We start from the raw sequence: 19,195 nt of genomic DNA, 5'->3' as shown, positions 1-19,195 counted from the left end.
TGCTGGCCAAATCCACAGCCCTCTTGGGCTTATGCCTACAGGGCAGAAGATGCTTCCATCTTCCTCGCCTCCCTTTTTGGATTTGGATTTGAAGAGTTTGGATTTGATATCCCGCTTTATCACTACCCGAAGGAGTCTCAAAGCAGCTAACATTCTCCTTTCCCTTCCTCCCCCGCAACAAACACTCTGTGAGGTGAGTGGGGCTGAGAGACTTCAAAGAAGTATGACTGGCCCAAGGTCACCCAGCAGCTGCATGTGGAGGAGCAGGGAATCGAACCCAGTTCACCAGATTACGAATCTACCGCTCTTAACCACTACGCCACACTGGTTCTCAGGAGCCTTTCCCCTTTTTCCCAGAAGGGATTTCCGTCCTCCCATTAGAAGGGGAAAATACATTCGCCAGCCCATTGTGCCACACTCCCCCACCCTGAGCACTTGCCAGTGGGATTAAGTGCCACAATTTATTACTGTCTTACATTCACACCCCACCATTCCTCTGTCACGGAACCCAAGGCGGTGTGGTTCTTTGGCACTCCCACATCCAGGCACCTACACCCAGACCTGCTTCAGCTTCCACAAGCTGGTGGCTTTCCATGAACCTTCAGAACATGCTCTGGATTTTGTTACGAACCATAATTTAAAAATGACAATATTTTAACTGGCTTCAGCAGTTATCGTTCCATTACTTAAAAGTCGAGATTTGTTTGCAAAAATCGCACGTTGCGTGTATCTTTGTATATAAAATGCTGCCTGGCAATTGCTTCAAGGTAGCAACACTTATTTTATTGTCCTGAAGCGCTGCCGCCCCACTTTTAAAGCCAGCAGAAGTCAGTCTGTAGGTCAGCGCTCTGTTAACAGAGAGCTAAAACATTACCTTAATTGTTACTATTATTTGTGTGCATATAATGAACTTGGCACTTCTCAAAACAGAAGACAGGCCGGTGCTTCAAGATGCATGACTGGTTAATAACTCACCTCGGAATTTTGTGATGATTCTTTCACTCTGGGCGACTAAAAGGGGAAGAAACAGACAAGTGCAATTAGCATGCAAAGCCACACCGGATGTCGTGCCCTTGAAACACGGTGAAAACGGCAGCTTTTGGCACAATTTCATTTTAATGTGTTCCAAGTCTAACTGCGGGCAGTAATTCTTAGATCCCAGGAGATCTTTGAAACAGAGGAGCTCAGAGGTCTTAAGCTGGTGAGGGTGTTGCAGCAGGGGTGTCAAAATGGTTTACCATTTGTTTTTAATAAATAACAGGAGTTCATTCTGTTCGAAATGCTTACTCAACAGTCTTTCTCCTGCAAAGCATTGGCAATGGCTATGAAGACTTAAATGGCAGCAGAGAAGCGCTCTTTCAAAGAGAGAGATTCTCCTGTCCTTAAGAGAGGTGGCATGCGTCTCCCTATATGTTGCCCAAGTTCATCTTCCGATAGCCACAGCCAGTGTGCAGAACGGTCAGGACTGATGGGAAATATGGAGATTCCTTGTTTTTTATGATTTATGTATGATATACCTCTGTAAAATTTTAAGTTGAAAAACCAAATAAATAAATAATTTTTATTTGCTGTATTTTTTGCTCTATAAGACTCATTTTTTCCCTCCTAAAAAGTAAGGGGAAATGTGTGTGCGTCTTATGGAGCGAATGCAGGCTGCACAGCTATCACAGAGGCCAGAACAGCAAGAGGAATTGCTGCTTTCACTGCGCAGGGATCCCTCTTGCTGTTCTGGCTTCTGAGATTCAGAATATTTTTTTTCTTGTTTTCCTCCTCCAAAAACTAGGTGCGTCTTGTGGTCTTGTGCGTCTTATAGAGCGAAAGATACGGTATTTGTATTTTTTACTGAGAAACCCTCTTGCAATGCCATCAATGCATTAACTACACCCTTAAAACAGCTTTCGCAACAGAGACTGTTTTTCAATTCCAGGGCTAATTTTAAGAGGCAAACGGTGACTCTTGGTGCCCACCCTGAGCTGTGAAATTGCCGCTTTGCCCTCTTCGCTCTCTTCGTCGAGCTCATCGTCACTCCACTCCCAGTCGCCATCTTCCGTCTTATGAAGGCGCCCGCTGGAGCCAGGGACTCTTCGGACCTGTATTTCAACAAAGCCACCATTAAAGTCACCGACAGAATTTCATACAGAGAATTCTAGCATGGTCCTTCTAGTGCAACCAGAGAGCTGGTCAATGGAAAATTTAAGAAGCGCAGTTTGCGGATTCCCACTTCAAACTGTTTTAACTAGTACCTTTTTGGCTCTTTCCGTGATGGTTGGGGCTCTCTGCAGCATTTTTTCTTGCAAAAATTCTTTATTCTGGAAAAGAAAAGGAGGGGAATCAAATTGACGCTTTGCGACTCCTGTTCCTCAAAGGCCACCGTTTGGCTCAAGCGTCATCGCTTATGTGTGTGAGAGAGAGATAAGCTCTCGAGTTACTTGAAAGGGAACAAGAGGGTCCTTTGATACAAGTGTTGGAAAGCCAACACGTTAGATTCTTCCTAAGAGTAGTCCGTGCCACACTCCTTAAAATTATCCTGAGATGGTTGCGGAGAGGAGAGTGCGTCAAGGTTTCAACTTCACCACAAAATCCATACACAGCTGCCAGGAGACTTCAGGCCTCCCCCTGCCTTAAAATCCCTGGGCTCATTGTGTCTTGTCTGCAGGAACATTTGCTCTGACATAAACCTCCTAGCTCAGGAGTAGGCAAACTAAGGCCCGGGGGCCGGATGCAGCCCAATCGCCTTCTCAATCCGGCCCACGGACGGTCCGAGAATCAGCATGTTTTTACATGAGTAGAATGTGTCCATTTAATATGCATCTCTGGGTTATTTGTGGGGCCTGCATGGCGTTTTTACATGAGTAGAATGTGTGCTTTTATTTAAAATGCATCTCTGGGTTATTTGTGGGGCATAGGAATTTGTCCATTCCCCACCCCACCCCCTGCAAAATAATATAATCCGGCCCACCGCATGGTCTGAGGAACGGTGGACCAGCCCATGGCTGAAAAAGGTTGCTGACCCCTGTCCTAGCTCTTCGCAAACTGTGGGAGAATGCATGCTTCTGTATGTGAAGCAAAACCTCATGAGGCCTGGGGCAAGGTCTTCTCTGCCCCGACACCACAATTTCCAAGGTAGCCCATTCTGCCTCACAACGTTACTAGCCTTCAGGTGAAAATACTTCCCCCATTTCTAAATTCTGCACTGTTTCTAAATTCTGCACTGCACATAGAACATTTTTCTATGTTGTACAGGAACAGACCTGGTAACTGTTTTGATATTCCCATTTGGGTTACTTCATTTTGAATAAGTGTAAACTGCCTTGAGTGTTAAGTCTCAATCAAAGCCAAAAGAAACTCAGCGAGATTTGCCAACAGATTCCAGCTCAGTAGTTTCATAATCAAGGCATTCTGACAATGTCTTCAACATTTCAAACTTATCTTAAACATTCATTTGGGGTCCCATTTCTCCCATCCCCCAATTTATTTTTATGGTGCTAGTGCTGCTGGTTTGACCCACTTTAGATCAGGCCACAACTCAGCAGTGAGTCCCGGAAGATCTTAAGGCAGACAAAATTCCACTGGTGAATAAAACCAGGGAGGAATCTCTGCTGCAATGAGCTCTTATTACCTGCACACCAGTAAACTGTTCCTCTCTTCAAATATATTATTTATTGATGATTTGTTCATTTATTTAAAAGGTCAAGCTAAGTTCCTACCTTTGCTTTCTGGAAAAATTTGTGCCTTAGAAGTTCAGCAGCTGTTGGTCTATTAAAAAGAAATGAAAAGGAGGGTGTCATTAGAAGACGTCGCAAGAGTTGCTTTTTCTTGCTGCACCAAAACAAGATTGCAGGAATCTTTAAAGAGCTGGGCGCCATCTCTGATAGAAGAGGCCAAATTGGATTATGGCAGAGACTGCTGTTTCCTTCCAATGTGTATATCTTAGTTCAGATGTTGACAATATTAACAGAAGCTCCTAAGATCTGGACTCAGCGAGCTTTGCTAAGGGGATGGGTATGTAACTGGAACCTACTGACCATGAACAAGTCTGCAGTGGCCGAATTAAAAGTAAGAAGAAAAATGTGCATTAAAAATTAGAAGTAGTGTAGAAAATGGCTTTTCTGCATTCTTTGCATTACAGTGGTACCTCGGGTTACATACGCTTCAGGTTACAGACTCCACTAACCCAGAAATAGTACCTCGGGTTAAGAACTTTGCTTCATGATGAGAACAGAAATCGTGCTCCGGCGGCGCAGCAGCAGCGGGAGTCCCTATTAGCTAAAGTGGTGCTTCAGGTTAAGAACAGTTTCAGGTTAAGAACGGACCTCCGGAACGAATTAAGTACTTAACCCGAGGTACCACTGTACTCTGTCTCCCACTCTCACAATAAGCTTTCATCAAGCAATGCTGGTTCACAATGGGTGGAAACAAGACGGTTTGCCGCGCACCTTTTCTCGGGGTCTTTCTGCAAGCACAGTGAAATCATCTTCCTAAAAGACTTTCCATACTTCTTCAGCATCTCCTTATCCTGCACACCTGTCTCCAGTGAGGGCGGATCGTTCTGTAGCGTCAACATTAAGACCTGAAACAATTGCACCCGTTAGAAGCACCAAGACAAACCTCAAGTTCATTAAGCAGGCGCTGTCACTTTGTAAAAGATGCCATGGCTTCTTTGAGCAAAAGGAAGGTGGCAAGTAGCTTATAGCCTTCAGCAGACAAACAAGGTAAGCGAAAGGTTGTGGAAGAACAATAGGTACATTATAATAATAAAAAAAAGACTTGCTGGATTCTACTGGGGTGATGTCTAGTTCAGCATCCTAATTCCCAAACCACTGAGAGGTTATTTTGGAAAATCTCCAGGGAGGCTTGAAAGCAACTGCCCTCCTCAACTCCACCATCTGACTCTGAACACTGGAGTGAGTAGCAGGAATGACTTCCTTAATTTACAATTTAGCACCCAAAACGTCTACCCGGTAGTTTCCAAAAAGAGAAGGTCCCAGCTGAAAATGCCCGGCAACTTAAAAATAAGATGCAATTAGATGAACACATGTTTGGGATTAAAGCTCCCCCCCCCCCCTGCCGCTTTTTTATAGGAATTATGCTTTTGGAAAGGGAAAAAAAAAGACACAGGGGAAAAACACACAAAGTGTTAAGGATGGGGAAAATGGGGGGAACCAGTTCAGCCAGGTGAAACCACAACATCAGACATCAGTGATCGAATTAGGGGGTGCTCCTGCTAACGTTACTGTAGTCCACTTTGTTTTGCCTTCTTAGTTTGGTCAAAAGCCTCAGTTGGTCGAGGGTTTGAGGACTACTGCATGCTTTTGGCGTAAAAGCTAGGTCACCTCCTGCTTTTAAATTGTCTGATTTTATAGTTTTCTCTTAATTGTGAATAGGGCTGTATCGTTCCTCAAGCTCGCTGCTTTAAGGGTTTCCTGAAGGTCAAAAAGCAGCGTATAAATTGAAATATTAATGGTTGCATTAATTATTGAGGCAAGAATTCTAGATGCAGCCTGGGAGGGGCCATTTGGAGATGCTGGATAAAAGAAGGAAGGTTTGAAGAAAAGGAAAGAGGGAGGGGTCTACATGGGAATCCAGTGAGAAATCAAGGACTTGCTTGGCGTGGGGAGTAGATTCAGAAGGGTTGAGCTGCTGAGTGTCTCAAAAGCAAGTGATGATGATGATGATGATGATGATGATAATAATAATAATAATAATAATAATTTTTAAAAATTATTTATACCCCGCCCATCTGGCTGGGTCTCCCCAGCCACTCTGGGCGGCTTCCAACAAAGTATTAAAATACAGTGGTCTGTTAAACATTAAAAGCTTCCCTAAAGAGGGCAGCCTTCAGATGTCTTCTAAAAGTCAGATAGTTGTTTATTTCCTTGACATCTGGTGGGAGGGCGTTCCACAGGGCGGGCGCCACCACCGAGAAGGCCCTCTGCCTGGTTCCCTGTAACTTGGCTTCTCGCAGTGAGGGAACCGCTAGAAGGCCCTCGGCGCTGGACCTCAGTGTCCGGGCAGAATGATGTGGGTGGAGACGCTCCTTCAGGTATACTGGGCCGAGGCCGTTTAGGGCTTTAAAGGTCAGCGCCAACACTATGAATTGTGCTCGGAAACGTACTGGGAGCCAATGTAGATCTTTCAAGAAGAGAAGATCAGCAGCAGGCAGGCAATTTTTTCAGGAATTTGACCCACCATCACAAATCTTCTCACTGAGGGACCCCAGATTAGTTTCTGGGAAGCCTTGGGGTTTCCTGTTGGTAAAGCACAGTTCCAACCTATGTATGCAGTGACGCTTGCTCTGCATTCTGATAATACAGTTTTGATTCGTGCTTGCCAACTTCCTTCCTCATTGACAAAACCCAGGCTTCCGAAGCTCTCCCCACTGCCACCCCTTCGGGTTATCGCTTACTTCCAGAAGCAGCACCTTCTAGGATGCTGGGGTTTTTGGGAGGTGGGGAACACAGGTGATTCCTAGGAACCAACACAGTTATTTGAACTAGTCAATCAGTGACTCACCTTCATGGGTGGGTATTTGTGGTAAGGAGCTGCCCCTGTCGCGAACTCGATTGCCGTGATTCCAAAACTCCAGATGTCCGCCTTGAAATCATAACCTCTCACCTAGAAAGTGAAGAGACGGTTAACAGGGCATTTCTTTCCAGTTAACCTACATAGGCCTCCAGGCTTTTCCTGCATTCTCGGTCACAAAACTGATCCAACTCCATGCTAATGGTAGATTGGAATCATACCTAGAAGTTCTGCTCACTATCACCAAGCAGAGATAATCCATATCCCAAGAAAGCCATTTCTTTTCTGGCAATGAGTTATTGCCAGGCATCTTATCCAGAACACTGAGTTTCTCTCCCAATGGCAGAGAAAAGGCACTGCGTATTCTCTACACTTCAAGAGTTTTGGCCAAAAGGGAGGAATTAACTGCCCCTGGACTCGTCGAAAAATTGAGATCTTTGCAAGTGCCATAGGAGTGCGTTGCTTCACTAACTCAGCATTGCTCTGGAAGGAAAAAGCTATTTCTTCCACTAAAAGAGTGGTGGCTTCATACTGTACTATGCAGCTGGAACGGGCAGGCGGGGGGAGGGGAGGGGAGAGAGAGAACTGCCCCAAATATAGAGAAACGACCCCAGATTCTTCTGAAGAAATATTAACGCAGCACCTTCAATGAGCTTCGTATAATAATAATAATTTATTATTTATACCCCACCCATCTGGATGGGTTTTCCCAGCCACTCTGGGCAGCTTCCAACAAAACACTAAAATACAATAATTCATCAGATATTAAAAACTTCCCTAAACAGGGCTGCCTTCTAAAAGTCGGATAGTTGTTAATTTCTTTGACATCTGATGGGAGGGTGTTCTACAGGGCAGGCGCTACTACCAAGAAGGCCCTCTGCCTGGTTACCTGTAACTTTGCTTCTTGCAGAGAGGGAACCACCAGAAGGCCCTCAGCGCTGGACCTCAGTGTCTGGGCAGAATGACGGAGGTGGAGATGCTCCTTCAGGTATACTGGACCGAGGCCGTTTAAGGGCTTTAAAGGTCAGCACCAACACTTTGAACTGTGCTTGGAAACGTATTGTATGCACTTTATCATCTTTATTTCCTTTATTCTCCTAGCTAGCAAGACCAGTGGTCAGGGATGATGGGAACTGTAGTCCAAAAGCATCTGGAGACCCAAGTTTGGGAAACACTGATCTCGTTCGTCCCCCTACAATGCAGGAACATACAGTTGCCCCATATGGGGACCGAACCTGCAACCTTGGCGTTTTCAGCACCACGCTCCAGCCAACTGAGCTATCCACTTGTCTGCCAAAAGTCCTTAAGCAGAAGTTGCAGGTCAATCATTCTGAACAAGGCTTTTCCCTTTTCTTCCCTACCTGCTCCATGACTTCAGGTGCCATCCAGCAAGGGGTGCCCACGAAGGTTTTCCTCACTTTGTTGCGGGTGATGTCGCCGCCAGTGGCCAAAAAAGCACTAACACCAAAATCTGAAATGTTGAAAAAGAATTACGTTTTAAGGAGGAGTTTCTGAATGACACACGGCACCCTTTGGCCATGTGCACTGCGTGCTTCCCAGCCGTCACTCTGCTTGATCTGTGAATGGGGCAGAAGAAAATCACAAGTGCTGAGAAGTTGTACCCAGTTGTTAAGTTTGTCAAGCCAAGCATGGCTGGGCCAGGGAACAAATTCATGTCTTTGCTTTAGCCGCATAGTATTGCTATCTGCTCTCAGGCAGTACTCTGGTCTGAAGTGAAACGTGGCGACTTGCACACCTATGATAAAGACGTAGGAAGCCAAAACAAACAGACAAACAAACAAACAAACAAACAACCTCTTTCAATGAACGGGCACCCAGCTAAAGAAGTACCATAGCATAGAATCATAGAATCATAGATTTGGAATAGACCACAAGGGCCATCGAGTCCAACCCCCTGCCAAGCAGGAAACACCACCAGAGCACGAACAAGCCACCAACAGATTTAGGAGACAGGAAGGATGCACTTTTACCAATTTTAAGGTGGCCAAGATCTGTGAACCAAGCAAGCATTTTAAAACATATCAGATGTCAAGAACTTGAGAAGAACCCTTACTGGATCAGGCCATGCAAATCATTATCAGTTGCAAGAAAAAACACAAGAGTGGCAAATCCTTACATTGTGTGGTGTAGGTGCCTTGCCAGTGTGAGATGGAGGGAAACCCACCATTTGTGAGTTCAGGAGAATTCAGCTTTGTCAACAAAGGTTTTGTTTTTAAAAAGGGGAAAAAAAAGTTTCCATACCTTATGATTCTGGAGACAGGATTGGAAATATACTGACAATGCCTGAATGAATTATCAAGAGCTGAAGGGCTTGCTGTAAATGCTTTCCAGTGGACAGGGACTGGATTTCAGCACCCAGCACAGCTACTTGCCTCACCCAATGAACAACTGGAATGCAAGTATGCCAGAGCATTTCCACTGATTCTGATAAGTTGCTGAGTGAACTCTCCTTCCCTGGAGGGGTTTAAACAGAGGTTGGATGGCCATCTGTCATGGGTTCTTTAGTTGAGATTCCTGCATTTCAGGGGGTTGGACTGGATGACCCCTGGGGGTCCCTTCCAATGCCACAATTCCATACGTGCCACTGCTTACGTAATAGTGTGCGTGCAAAAACACTCACCACACACTCATCCACACAAAGGAGGCATCAACAGGCTTGGGGGGTGGGGAAAGCCAAGATCCAACAGTGCCAACAGAGCCAACAGTGTGACGCGGCAGCTAAAAAAGCCAATGCAATTCTGGGCTGCATCAATAGGAGTATAGCATCTAGATCAAGGGAAGTAATAGTGCCACTGTATTCTGCTCTGGTCAGACCTCACCTGGAGTACTGTGTCCAGTTCTGGGCACCACAGTTCAAGAAGGACACTGACAAACTGGAACGTGTCCAGAGGTAAAGGTAAAGGTACCCCTGCCTGTATGGGCCAGTCTTGCCAGACTCTAGGGTTGTGCGCTCATCTCACTCTATAGGCCGGGAGCCAGCGCTGTCCGCAGACACTTCCGGGTCACGTGGCCAGCGTGACAAGCTGCATCTGGCGAGCCAGCGCAGCACACGGAATGCCGTTTACCTTCCCGCTGGTAAGCGGTCCCTATTTATCTACTTGCACCCGAAGGTGCTTCCGAACTGCTAGGTTGGCAGGCGCTGGGACTGAACGACGGGAGCGCACCCCGCCGCGGAGATTCGAATTGCCGACCTTTCGATCGGCAAGTCCAAGGCGCTGAGGCTTTAACCCACAGCGCCGGAGGGCAACCAAAATGGTCAAAGGCCTGGAAACAATGCCTTATGAGGAACGGCTAAGGGAGCTGGGCATGTTTAGCCTGGAGAAGAGGAGGTTAAGGGGTGATATGATAGCCATGTTCAAATATATAAATATATATATATGTCATATAGAGGAGGGAGAAAGGTTGTTTTCTGCTGCTCCAGAGAAGCGGACACGGAGCAATGGATCCAAACTACAAGAAAGAAGATTCCACCTAAACATTAGGAAGAACTTCCTGACAGTAAGAGCTGTTTGACAGTGGAATTTGCTGCCAAGGAGTGTGGTGGAGTCTCCTTCTTTGGAGGTCTTTAAGCAGAGGCTTGACAACCATATGTCAGGAGTGCTCTGATGGTGTTTCCTGCTTGGCAGGGGGTTGGACTCGATGGCCCTTGTGGTCTATTCCAACTCTATGATTCTATGATCTTCAGAAGTACAAAAACATACTTGGAGCTCCACAAAGCTGCCTAATGGGAACTGGCCGTGCTCAGCGGCCACAGTATGATATAATAATAATAATAATAATAATAATAATAATAATTATTATTATTATTATTATTATTATTATTTATTTATACTCTGGGCGGCTCCCAATAAAGTGCTGAAAACAGTACAGCATTAGATATTAAAAACTTCCCTGAACAGGGCTGCCTTCAGATGCCTTTTAAAGATAGGATAGCTGCTTATTTCCTTCACATCTGAAGGGAGGGTGTTCCACAGGACGGGCGCCACTACCGAGAAGGCCCTCTGCCTGGTTCCCTGTAACCTCACTTCTCGCAGCGAGGGAACCACCAGAAGGCCCTTGGCGCTGGATCTCAGTGTCCGGGCTGAACGATGGGGGTGGAGATGCTCCTTCAGGTATAATAATAATAATAATAATAATAATAATAATAATAATAATAATTTTTATTTATACCCCGCCCTCCCCAGCCAAGGCCGGGCTCAGAGCGGCTTACAAGCAAAAAAAAAATAAAAAAATTTGAATGATTACAACTTAAAAACAAAATTAAAATACATTAAAATATTGAAACATTAGAATATTAAAATGTAGCCTCCTCGCAGGAGAAGGAAAAGAAAAAAGAAAGAGAGGGAGGGAGGGAATCAAACTGGCTCCAAGCCAAAGGCCAGGCGGAACAACTCTGTCTTACATATACAGGACTGAGGCCATTTAGGGCTTTAAAGGTCAGCACCAACACTTTGAATTGTGCTCGAAAACGTACTGGGAACCAATGCAGATCTCTCAGGACCGGTGTTATGTGGTCCCAGTGGCCACTCCCAGTCACCAATCTAGCTGCCGCATTCTGGATTAATTGCAGTTTCCAGGTCCTCTTCAAAGGTAGCCCCATGTAGAGCGCATTGCAGTAGTCCAAGCAGGAGATAATCAGAGCATGCACCACTCCGGCAAGACAGTCCACGGGCAGGTAGGGTGTTAGCCTGCGTACCAGGTGGAGCTGGTAGACAGCCGCCCTGGACACAGAATTAACCTGTGCCTCCATGAACAGCTGTGAGTCCAGAATGACTCCCAGGCTGCACACCTGGTCCTTCAGGGGCACAGTTACCCCATTCAGGTAATGATGACTGAATGGTTGGGGTGAGGGGGGCAGAAATCAGAACAGAGCAGCTGGAATCCTGAACCGGGAGCACTTCGCACTGCAACATTTTGCTGCAGCACCCATCTCAGTATTCCGAAATCCCTATCGGAAGCAGTAGGGGGGGGGGTGTTTGCGAGCTTGCATGTTTGCAGAGGTGGCAAAAATTCAACGCTTTTACTCGGTGAAAGTAGGATGTTAAAACTTGAGTTTGGGGCACATAGTACCAGCAGCCCTAGCAATAATGCCAGGACCCTACAGACCCTGAGAGCCCACCCCTTAGTGTCACCCCAGAAACCCCACATCATCCGGTCACAAGATTTCTGCACTGTTGCTCCTCTGATTACGCACAGATTTATGAAGCTTCTATTGTTTCTAAGAACAAAGAGAGGGGGAGGAGTCAGATATCTTGTTCCGAGACAAATCTGCCTTGCATGGAATGCATGCATGTTAAGCAGCCACACATCACAACTGCAGCATACTAATTATCCTGTCATACATCTTTACAGCCAGTTGCAGGATGAAAGAGAGGGCAAGTTTTACAAAGTATTTCCAAACCAAGGGGAAATGCGGCAGAATACTGCGGTGTCACCTTCAGCCGCAAAGGAGAGGGTGTAACCCAGGAAGTGGGTCCTCTCAGCCCCGGCTGGCGATGCGGGGACTTCCTGCGTGCATGGAAAAGCAGGTGGCCAGAGTCAGGCCTTTCCCCTTGACCTCGCTAGGCAGATTCTCTCTCTGATTTAGGCCAAGTTCTGCCTGAGCCGCTAAAAAGCTAACACACTACATTAAGGTAAAGGTAAAGGGACCCCTGACCATTAGGTCCAGTCGTGACTGACTCTGGGGTTGCTGCGCTCATCTCGCTTTATTGGCCGAGGGAGCCGGCGTACAGCTTCCGGGTCATGTGGCCAGCATGACTAAGCCGCTTCTGGCAAACCAGAGCAGCACACGGAAACGGCGTTTACCTTCCCGCCAGAGCGGTACCTATTTATCTACTTGCACTTCAAAGTGCTTTCGAACTGCTAGGTTGGCAGGAGCAGGGACCAAGCAACGGGAGCTCACCCCGTCGCGGGGATTTGAACCGCCGACCTTCTGATCGGCAAGTCCTAGGCTCTGTGGTTTAACCCACAGCGCCACCTGCGTCCCTAACACACTACATTAGGAATCCCTAATTGGGGTTCCACATTTCTGTTCACTCCCCCAGGAGAACTTCAGCCTTCCGTGTTTGGAGATACAATGGTAAACATCACAACATCATAGAAACCCATCATTGTAATGTTTAAAAAAAAAAAAAAGGAAAACGCCAGAGGTTCACCAGTGACATTTGCAGCTACTCAGCTCTCTAGATGCCCACTCCCAAATCTACCATACAAAGTTCTTGTCGTTTAGCAGACGTCTCACCACAATGAACGGATTTGCTGTTGTGGGTGCTACATGCAAAACTGTCAAGGGGAGAAGTCGATGCTTTGCAGAGAATCCCCCCTCAATTAAGTATTATGCAAGAAGTCTTTTTATAGGAAATAATTAGCTCACTTGCATTTACAGGGATGTCTTCAATGCAGAAGAGTTTCCTAATATTTGCACATTTAAACTGTCTAAACGTAAGATCACTTTGACAGCACAAGTAATCAACTTTTATTCCAGAGGGAGGAAACATACAATTTAAAACTGTTCGTCCTGAGACAGCTTGTCAATCCAGTAACTCACAGGAACAAAGAGAGCTAACTTACACAGAGTCAGACTATTGGCCCATCCAGATCAGGGCCATCTACACTGACAGGCTATACCTCTCCAGGGTTTCAGGAAGCAGACATTCCCATCCTTACCTTGGGTATACTGGCTTTTGAATTGCCACCGAGAAGAAAAATCTGTTGCAAAAGCAATATATCCTTGGAAAAAGAGCTGAAGAAACTCAATCTGTAGAAGACTGGGCAGTTCCAAGAGTAGAAGTCATATTTTACATCGTCGGATGCTTTTTTTCTGTTGAAGTTGCCTGGTGCCGTCTTTGCACAAGGCAGCCTTCTACGTTTATGTAGCCCCTCTTGGAGGGCCTGCCAGTAGTGGAGTCTTGCACATTCTTTATTTCTGGGGATCCACAGATGTCTTTCAACCATGATAGTCAATGGGAATTCACAGGCTGTGGGTCTCAAAGGCAGTAGCAAGATACCAGCATCTTATCATCTGTGCCCTAAGCATTTTGCCAAGGGATGGGAAATCAAGTTGCAGACCAGAGTCCATTGCCCCATGAAGGAGAGCTTAGCTTACGTTCTACGGCTACATTCTACGTTCTACAGCTAACCTATCTTCAGTCTACCACTCCTTTAGACTCCCACATATGTAGCCAAGAGGCTTCGCTCTGAATTAAAATGTCCCATCACAAACAGTAACTTTGGAAAACCCAAAGGTTGTGTTTAAATCCTCTGCAGAGACACATGCAGTATGATGCCTGCCACATTCACATCTTTAAACTGAAGGATGCTCTAAAATAGGAATGGGGAACATCTGGCCCTCCAGAGGTTGCCTCATCACCCCTGTTTATTGGCTATGTTTGCTGGGATGATGGGAGTTGGAGCCCTAACAACCTCTGGAGGTCTGCAGAGGTTGGATGGCTATCTATCATTGATGCTTCAGCTGAGATTCCTCCATTGCAGGGGGTCAGACTAGATGACCCTTGGGGTCCCTTCCAATCCTCCAATTCTATGATTCCATAATCCTACACTAACCCCCTCACCTGCCCTTTGTGTGAACAAGCCTATAACTATACTTAGTTCCATAGTTTTGTGTATTCAGACAGAAACACAATTCGTGCTAAATGAATTTTGCATCCAGTATGAACAAATGTCTATACTCTTTACTTTTTTTTTTTACTGCTGACATACATTATCTTTGCAGCCATGAAATGTAAATAAATAAATAAAAAAAATGGGGGAGAAAAGGAGAAAAATAATCAGGACTCAATTCTGTGGCTTTTCTGAGCTTAAGCTCTATTGTGGCGCTCGCACAGCTGTTTAATCCAACACAAACAGACCCTTCAGTAGGTTCCGCCTTTATCCAAATACAACATGAATGGGGCACATGACTGTTTTAGATAAGATTATCAAAGGACGGGTAAGGACAGGGTTATTAACTCTCAACACAAAGACCCTTCTAGGGCATAGGCAATAGATTTCCGGTCAAAGCATCATTAAGGATTCAGGAGGTTGCTTAAAAGGCAAATCTAGTTGCTTGTACAATCATTTTGATATTGAGATGATCTCACACGGCTAAGTGATTCTGGAAGAGGATGAAACAAAGAGGCAGGCAGCCTTAATTTATACTGCAGCCAGTGCCCACTGAGTGTAAATTGATAAACCTCTGCAGATAAAAGGCGGGCGGAGCAAAACGCCCCCATTCAGAAGAATCCTTGAAAGAGCTCTGTTGTAATAAACCACAGAAGGTCCATAGATTGGGGGATCAAAGAGGTGCGAGACAAAGCCCTGGTTCATACCCACCCCCCAAAATCCCTGCAATGACAGGAGCCTTCTCAACACTGGAAACCAGGCAACGTAAGAAAGTTTTTGGACCGGCTCCTTTTTTATTTCTCTTCTCCTTGCCTCACTATCTTGTCTTCCAAGCCAATGTTTACTGGCAAGAACACAAAGAAAACTCTTGCCAGACGAGGTGAGCAAAGGGGGACCCAAGGAGGGAGACATCTGACACAGGCAGCGTAGACAGAGCAAGGGAAGGCTGGCAGCGAGGGTCTTCCTCTGACAAAACCGGGCGGACCCAAACTGCTCTCGACAAGGCTTCCTAGACAACAGCAGAATCGGACAGCAAGCAAGCCACTTCAGATTTTGCAGTTCGAGGGTGTGACGGCACAGCAAGAGTGGGAAAACGTTTTCAGTCCAAGGGCCACACTCCCTCCCGTGGAGCCTTCCGGGGGTCACATCCCAGTGGTGGGCAGGGTTATGGGGAAAGTGGGTGGAGCAGCAAACCCTTACAGGGTAGGCTAGTTTCTAGATACACTCAACACACCTCTCTGTACCATTCATCCAGGAGAGTAAGGGGCATTACTGAAGTTCATAGAATCATAGAGTTGGAATAGACCACTAGGGCCATCGAGTCCAACCCCCTGCCAAGCAGGAAACACCATCAGAGCACTCCTGACATATGGTTGTCAAGCCTCTGCTTAAAGACCTCCAAAGAAGGAGACTCCACCACACTCCTTGGCAGCAAATTCCACTGTCGAACAGCTCTTACTGTCAGGAAGTGCTTCCTAATGTTTAGGTGGAATCTTCTTTCTTGTAGTTTGGATCCATTGCTCCGTGTCCGCTTCTCTGGAGCAGCAGAAAACAACCTTTCTCCCTCCTCTATATGACATCCTTTTATATATTTGAACATGGCTATCATATCACCCCTTAACTTCCTCTTCTCCAGGCTAAACATGCCCAGCTCCCTTAGCCGTTCCTCATAAGGCATCGTTTCCAGGCCTTTGACCATTTTGGTTGCCCTCCTCTGGACACGTTCCAGTTTGTCAGTGTCCTTCTTGAACTGTGGTGCCCAGAACTGGACACAGTTTGTCAGTGTCCTTCTTGAACTGTGGTGCCCAGAACTGGACACAGTACTCCAGGTGAGGTCTGACCAGAGCAGAATACAGTGGCACTATTACTTCCCTTGATCTAGATGCTATACTCCTATTGATGCAGCCCAGAATTGCATTGGCTTTTTTAGCTGCCGCGTCACACTGCTGGCTCATGTCAAGTTTGTGGTCAACCAAGACTCCTAGATCCTTTTCACATGTACTGCTCTCAAGCCAGGTGTCAAGGACACATTCCAGCCGGGGAAAAGATTTGAGGTGTGAAGCACAGCCTGTGTGGGGCCCAGCCTGGGGAGACTTCAAAAGGGCCAGATAGAGGGGATGGAGGGCCACATTCAGACTCGAGGTCTAGAGGCTCCACACCCCTGGTTCACCCTAACAAAGCTGCTCCACACCCACCCTTCACAACCAACTCTTGGGGTGGGAAGGGCTTATGCAACGCCCTTTAGGGTTGGGCATGATGTGTACACATACACCACTGAGTCCCCATGTTGGAGGGAGAACCAGACACCTATGGCACATTGTTTCCCCCTTCCTCCCCATGCCACGGTCTTCAGGGTCATAGAATCATAGAGCTGGAAGGGACCCCAAGGGTTTTTAAGCTGTTCTTATTATATTTTGTACATCGCATTGGGACATACGTGGAAGGTGATTAACAACCAATTAATTATAGTGGAGCTACAAGTTAAGAGTTGGAAGGGACCCCGAGAGTCATCTAGTCCAACCCCCTGCAATGCAGGAATCTCAGCTAAAGCATCCATGACAGATGGCCACCCAATCTCTGCTTAAAAACCTCCAAGGAAGGAGAGTCCACCACCTTTTGTGGCAGTCTGTTCCACTGTCAAACAGCTCTTACTGTCAGAAAGTTATTCTTGATGTTTAATTGGTATCTCCTTTTTTGTAACTTTAAGCCATTGGTTCGTGTCCTGCCCTCCAGAGCAAGAGAAAACAAGCTTGTTCCCTCTTCCATGTGATATTGAAAGATGGTTGTCCTCAGGGTCCTCTCTCTGGCATGGAAGCCGAGAGCAAGCTACACGGCAAATAATAACAACAATGGTAATTATAATGATGATAATAATAAAAAGGTTCACCTGCAATCTGGACCGAGCCATCTTCTCCTAGGAGGATGTTTCCAGCTTTCACATCCCTTTTGAGGAGCGGGAAGAGAAGAGGAAGAGACAAAACAAAAAGATATACGCAGTGAGTACAAGCGGTGAAGTGCCCCTCCATTCTCTCCTGCCACACTCTGCTCCATGATCCAAACATGATCTTCTCAATGCAAAAGGCCACTGCTGAGGCTGTAAATACTCAAATTAAAGTTCCACCCACAGAGAGAGAGAGAGAGACCTAAATTTGGCAATCCTGCGAAAATTATGGAAAGCACATGGACTATATGGAATTGGCAGAAATGACTGGCAGAATCCGAGACCAGGGAGAAGAGTCGGTGGAAGAAGATTGGAAGAAATTTAAAGACTATCTACAGAAATATTGTAAAATTAATGAATGATAGAATGATGTTGGATAGCAATTAAGGGGTTTCCAGCTGTAATGCTCTAAGAGAATATGAAAAAAGGGTTATAAATGGGTTAAAATCTAATGGTAAGGATTTGCTGAACCAATAAATTGAAGCGGAATACAAAAAAGGGAGGTATGAGGAGGTCCGGGAAATAAGTTAAAGGAAAATAAGTAACAGAAAATATGTGTGTTTTTAACTGTTTTTATTTTGTATTTTTCTATTTTCTTTTTCATTTTTACTGTATTATTCTAAAAAAGCTTAATAAACATTTCATAAAAAAAAAAAGAAAATTATGGAAAGCACATGCAACAAGTTTACTTATCTGATAAGGTCTGTTCTGCTTATAGCTCAGCAAATACAGTGGTACCTCAGGTTAAGAACTTAATTCGTTCTGGAGGTCCGTTCTTAACCTGAAACTGTTCTTAACCTGAGGTACCACATTAGCTAATGGAGCCTCTCGCTGCTGCTGCGCCGCCGCCACGCAATTTCTGTTCTCATCCTGAAGCAAAGTTCTTAACCCGAGGTACTATTTCTGGGTTAGGATAGTCTGTAACCTGAAGCGTCTGTAACCTGAAGCGTCTGTAACCCGAGGTACCGCTGTACTGCTCACCTGATTTATATGAAATAAGGTTTCCCCCCTGCCCTATAGGCATAAAACCACTGAGCCCCATTTCCCCAGCCCCCTGTAGCTCTGCAGCCCATTCGGGGGCAAGGAAATATGCCTGCTTCCAAACTTTCACCACCTTCCAAACTTTCATCACCTGGATAGGTGCATCAGAAACCCTCAGTTGAAAACCGTGCTCCAGAGGCCAGCCTTTCTCAACTTTGGGTCCCTGGAGGTTGTTGGTCGGATCTGGACCCCGATTGGGAGTCAGATCTGGACCCCGGGCCTTAGTTTGCCTACCCATCGTCTCCACCATCTGGAGGTGCCTGCCTGGGAATTATTGGATCTTGAAAAGCAACACATTCTGGTCATTCTATTTAATCTATGCAATCATAATGAATTGCAAGGACTAAAAAGTCACATTGAAAAATACAACTTTCAAGCCACCTGGCCCCAAAATCGCAACTAGGCATTCTGTTTTAGTGACTGTGACCCTGGTTTAAAGAGCCATTTGGCACCTAGCTTTTATATCTGAGTTTCTGACAGTGATCCCAGGATCCCAAAATGCCTCATTTGGATGCGATGAAATGCCCAGCCTTCGCACCATAGGCTTAAAGAAGCATTTATGGCCAACGTAACGCCAAAAGAGCTTCCAGAACTTGCAGCAAAACTCACCGTGTACAAATTAAACGACGCAAACCACACTCCAACGAGCTTTTTTTAAATAAAAAACACATGAACCAGCTTGCTTAATATTACACTGAAGGAAACTTCATTGTATCTCTTTGTCCGCGGCCCATCTATTTACTTCCAGCAAGTGCCAAAGAGTAGCAAAAGCTTTTGTCCTCAGAATAATGGCTCTATTATTTGTTTTCATTTTGTTTCATAACCCAGGGAGAGGGGGAGAGCTTGGTTCCTCTCCAGAACAAAAGGGAATTTCCATTGAACGCTTCAGAATTCTTGAGGGAGCACCAGTGATGTCCCAGCTCACCACAAATCTCTAAGAAGTGAAGACACCCATCTTCAAAACTTTGGAACCACTATTCGCTTTTCCCCCAGCATGGCATACTGGCTGCAGGGGTTGTTTTTAATTACTGGTACAATTTATCAGAACCA

General features: G+C 45.8%; 1 protein-coding gene across 2 annotated transcripts in view; it reads right to left on the bottom strand.

Annotated features, from left to right (window-relative positions):
- The window catches only part of OXSR1 (oxidative stress responsive kinase 1), an 85,026-nt gene that overhangs the window by 14,549 nt on the left and 51,282 nt on the right, over positions 1-19,195 (bottom strand). For both annotated transcript variants that reach the window (XM_028751560.2, XM_028751561.2), the window contains exons 5-12: positions 17,051-17,106; positions 7,884-7,993; positions 6,514-6,615; positions 4,437-4,570; positions 3,708-3,756; positions 2,244-2,309; positions 1,968-2,090; positions 976-1,011 (exon numbers count right to left, since the gene is read on the bottom strand). In XM_028751560.2, coding sequence (XP_028607393.1) covers positions 976-1,011; positions 1,968-2,090; positions 2,244-2,309; positions 3,708-3,756; positions 4,437-4,570; positions 6,514-6,615; positions 7,884-7,993; positions 17,051-17,106 — 676 coding nt within the window. The remainder of the gene's footprint in view (positions 1-975; positions 1,012-1,967; positions 2,091-2,243; positions 2,310-3,707; positions 3,757-4,436; positions 4,571-6,513; positions 6,616-7,883; positions 7,994-17,050; positions 17,107-19,195) is intronic.

This window comes from Podarcis muralis, chromosome 12 (assembly GCF_964188315.1).
Source record: "Podarcis muralis chromosome 12, rPodMur119.hap1.1, whole genome shotgun sequence".
In the NCBI taxonomy this organism is placed as follows: Eukaryota; Metazoa; Chordata; class Lepidosauria; order Squamata; family Lacertidae; genus Podarcis; species Podarcis muralis.
Note: the sequence above shows the minus strand (reverse complement) of the source record. Positions and strands in the feature narration are given on the sequence as shown.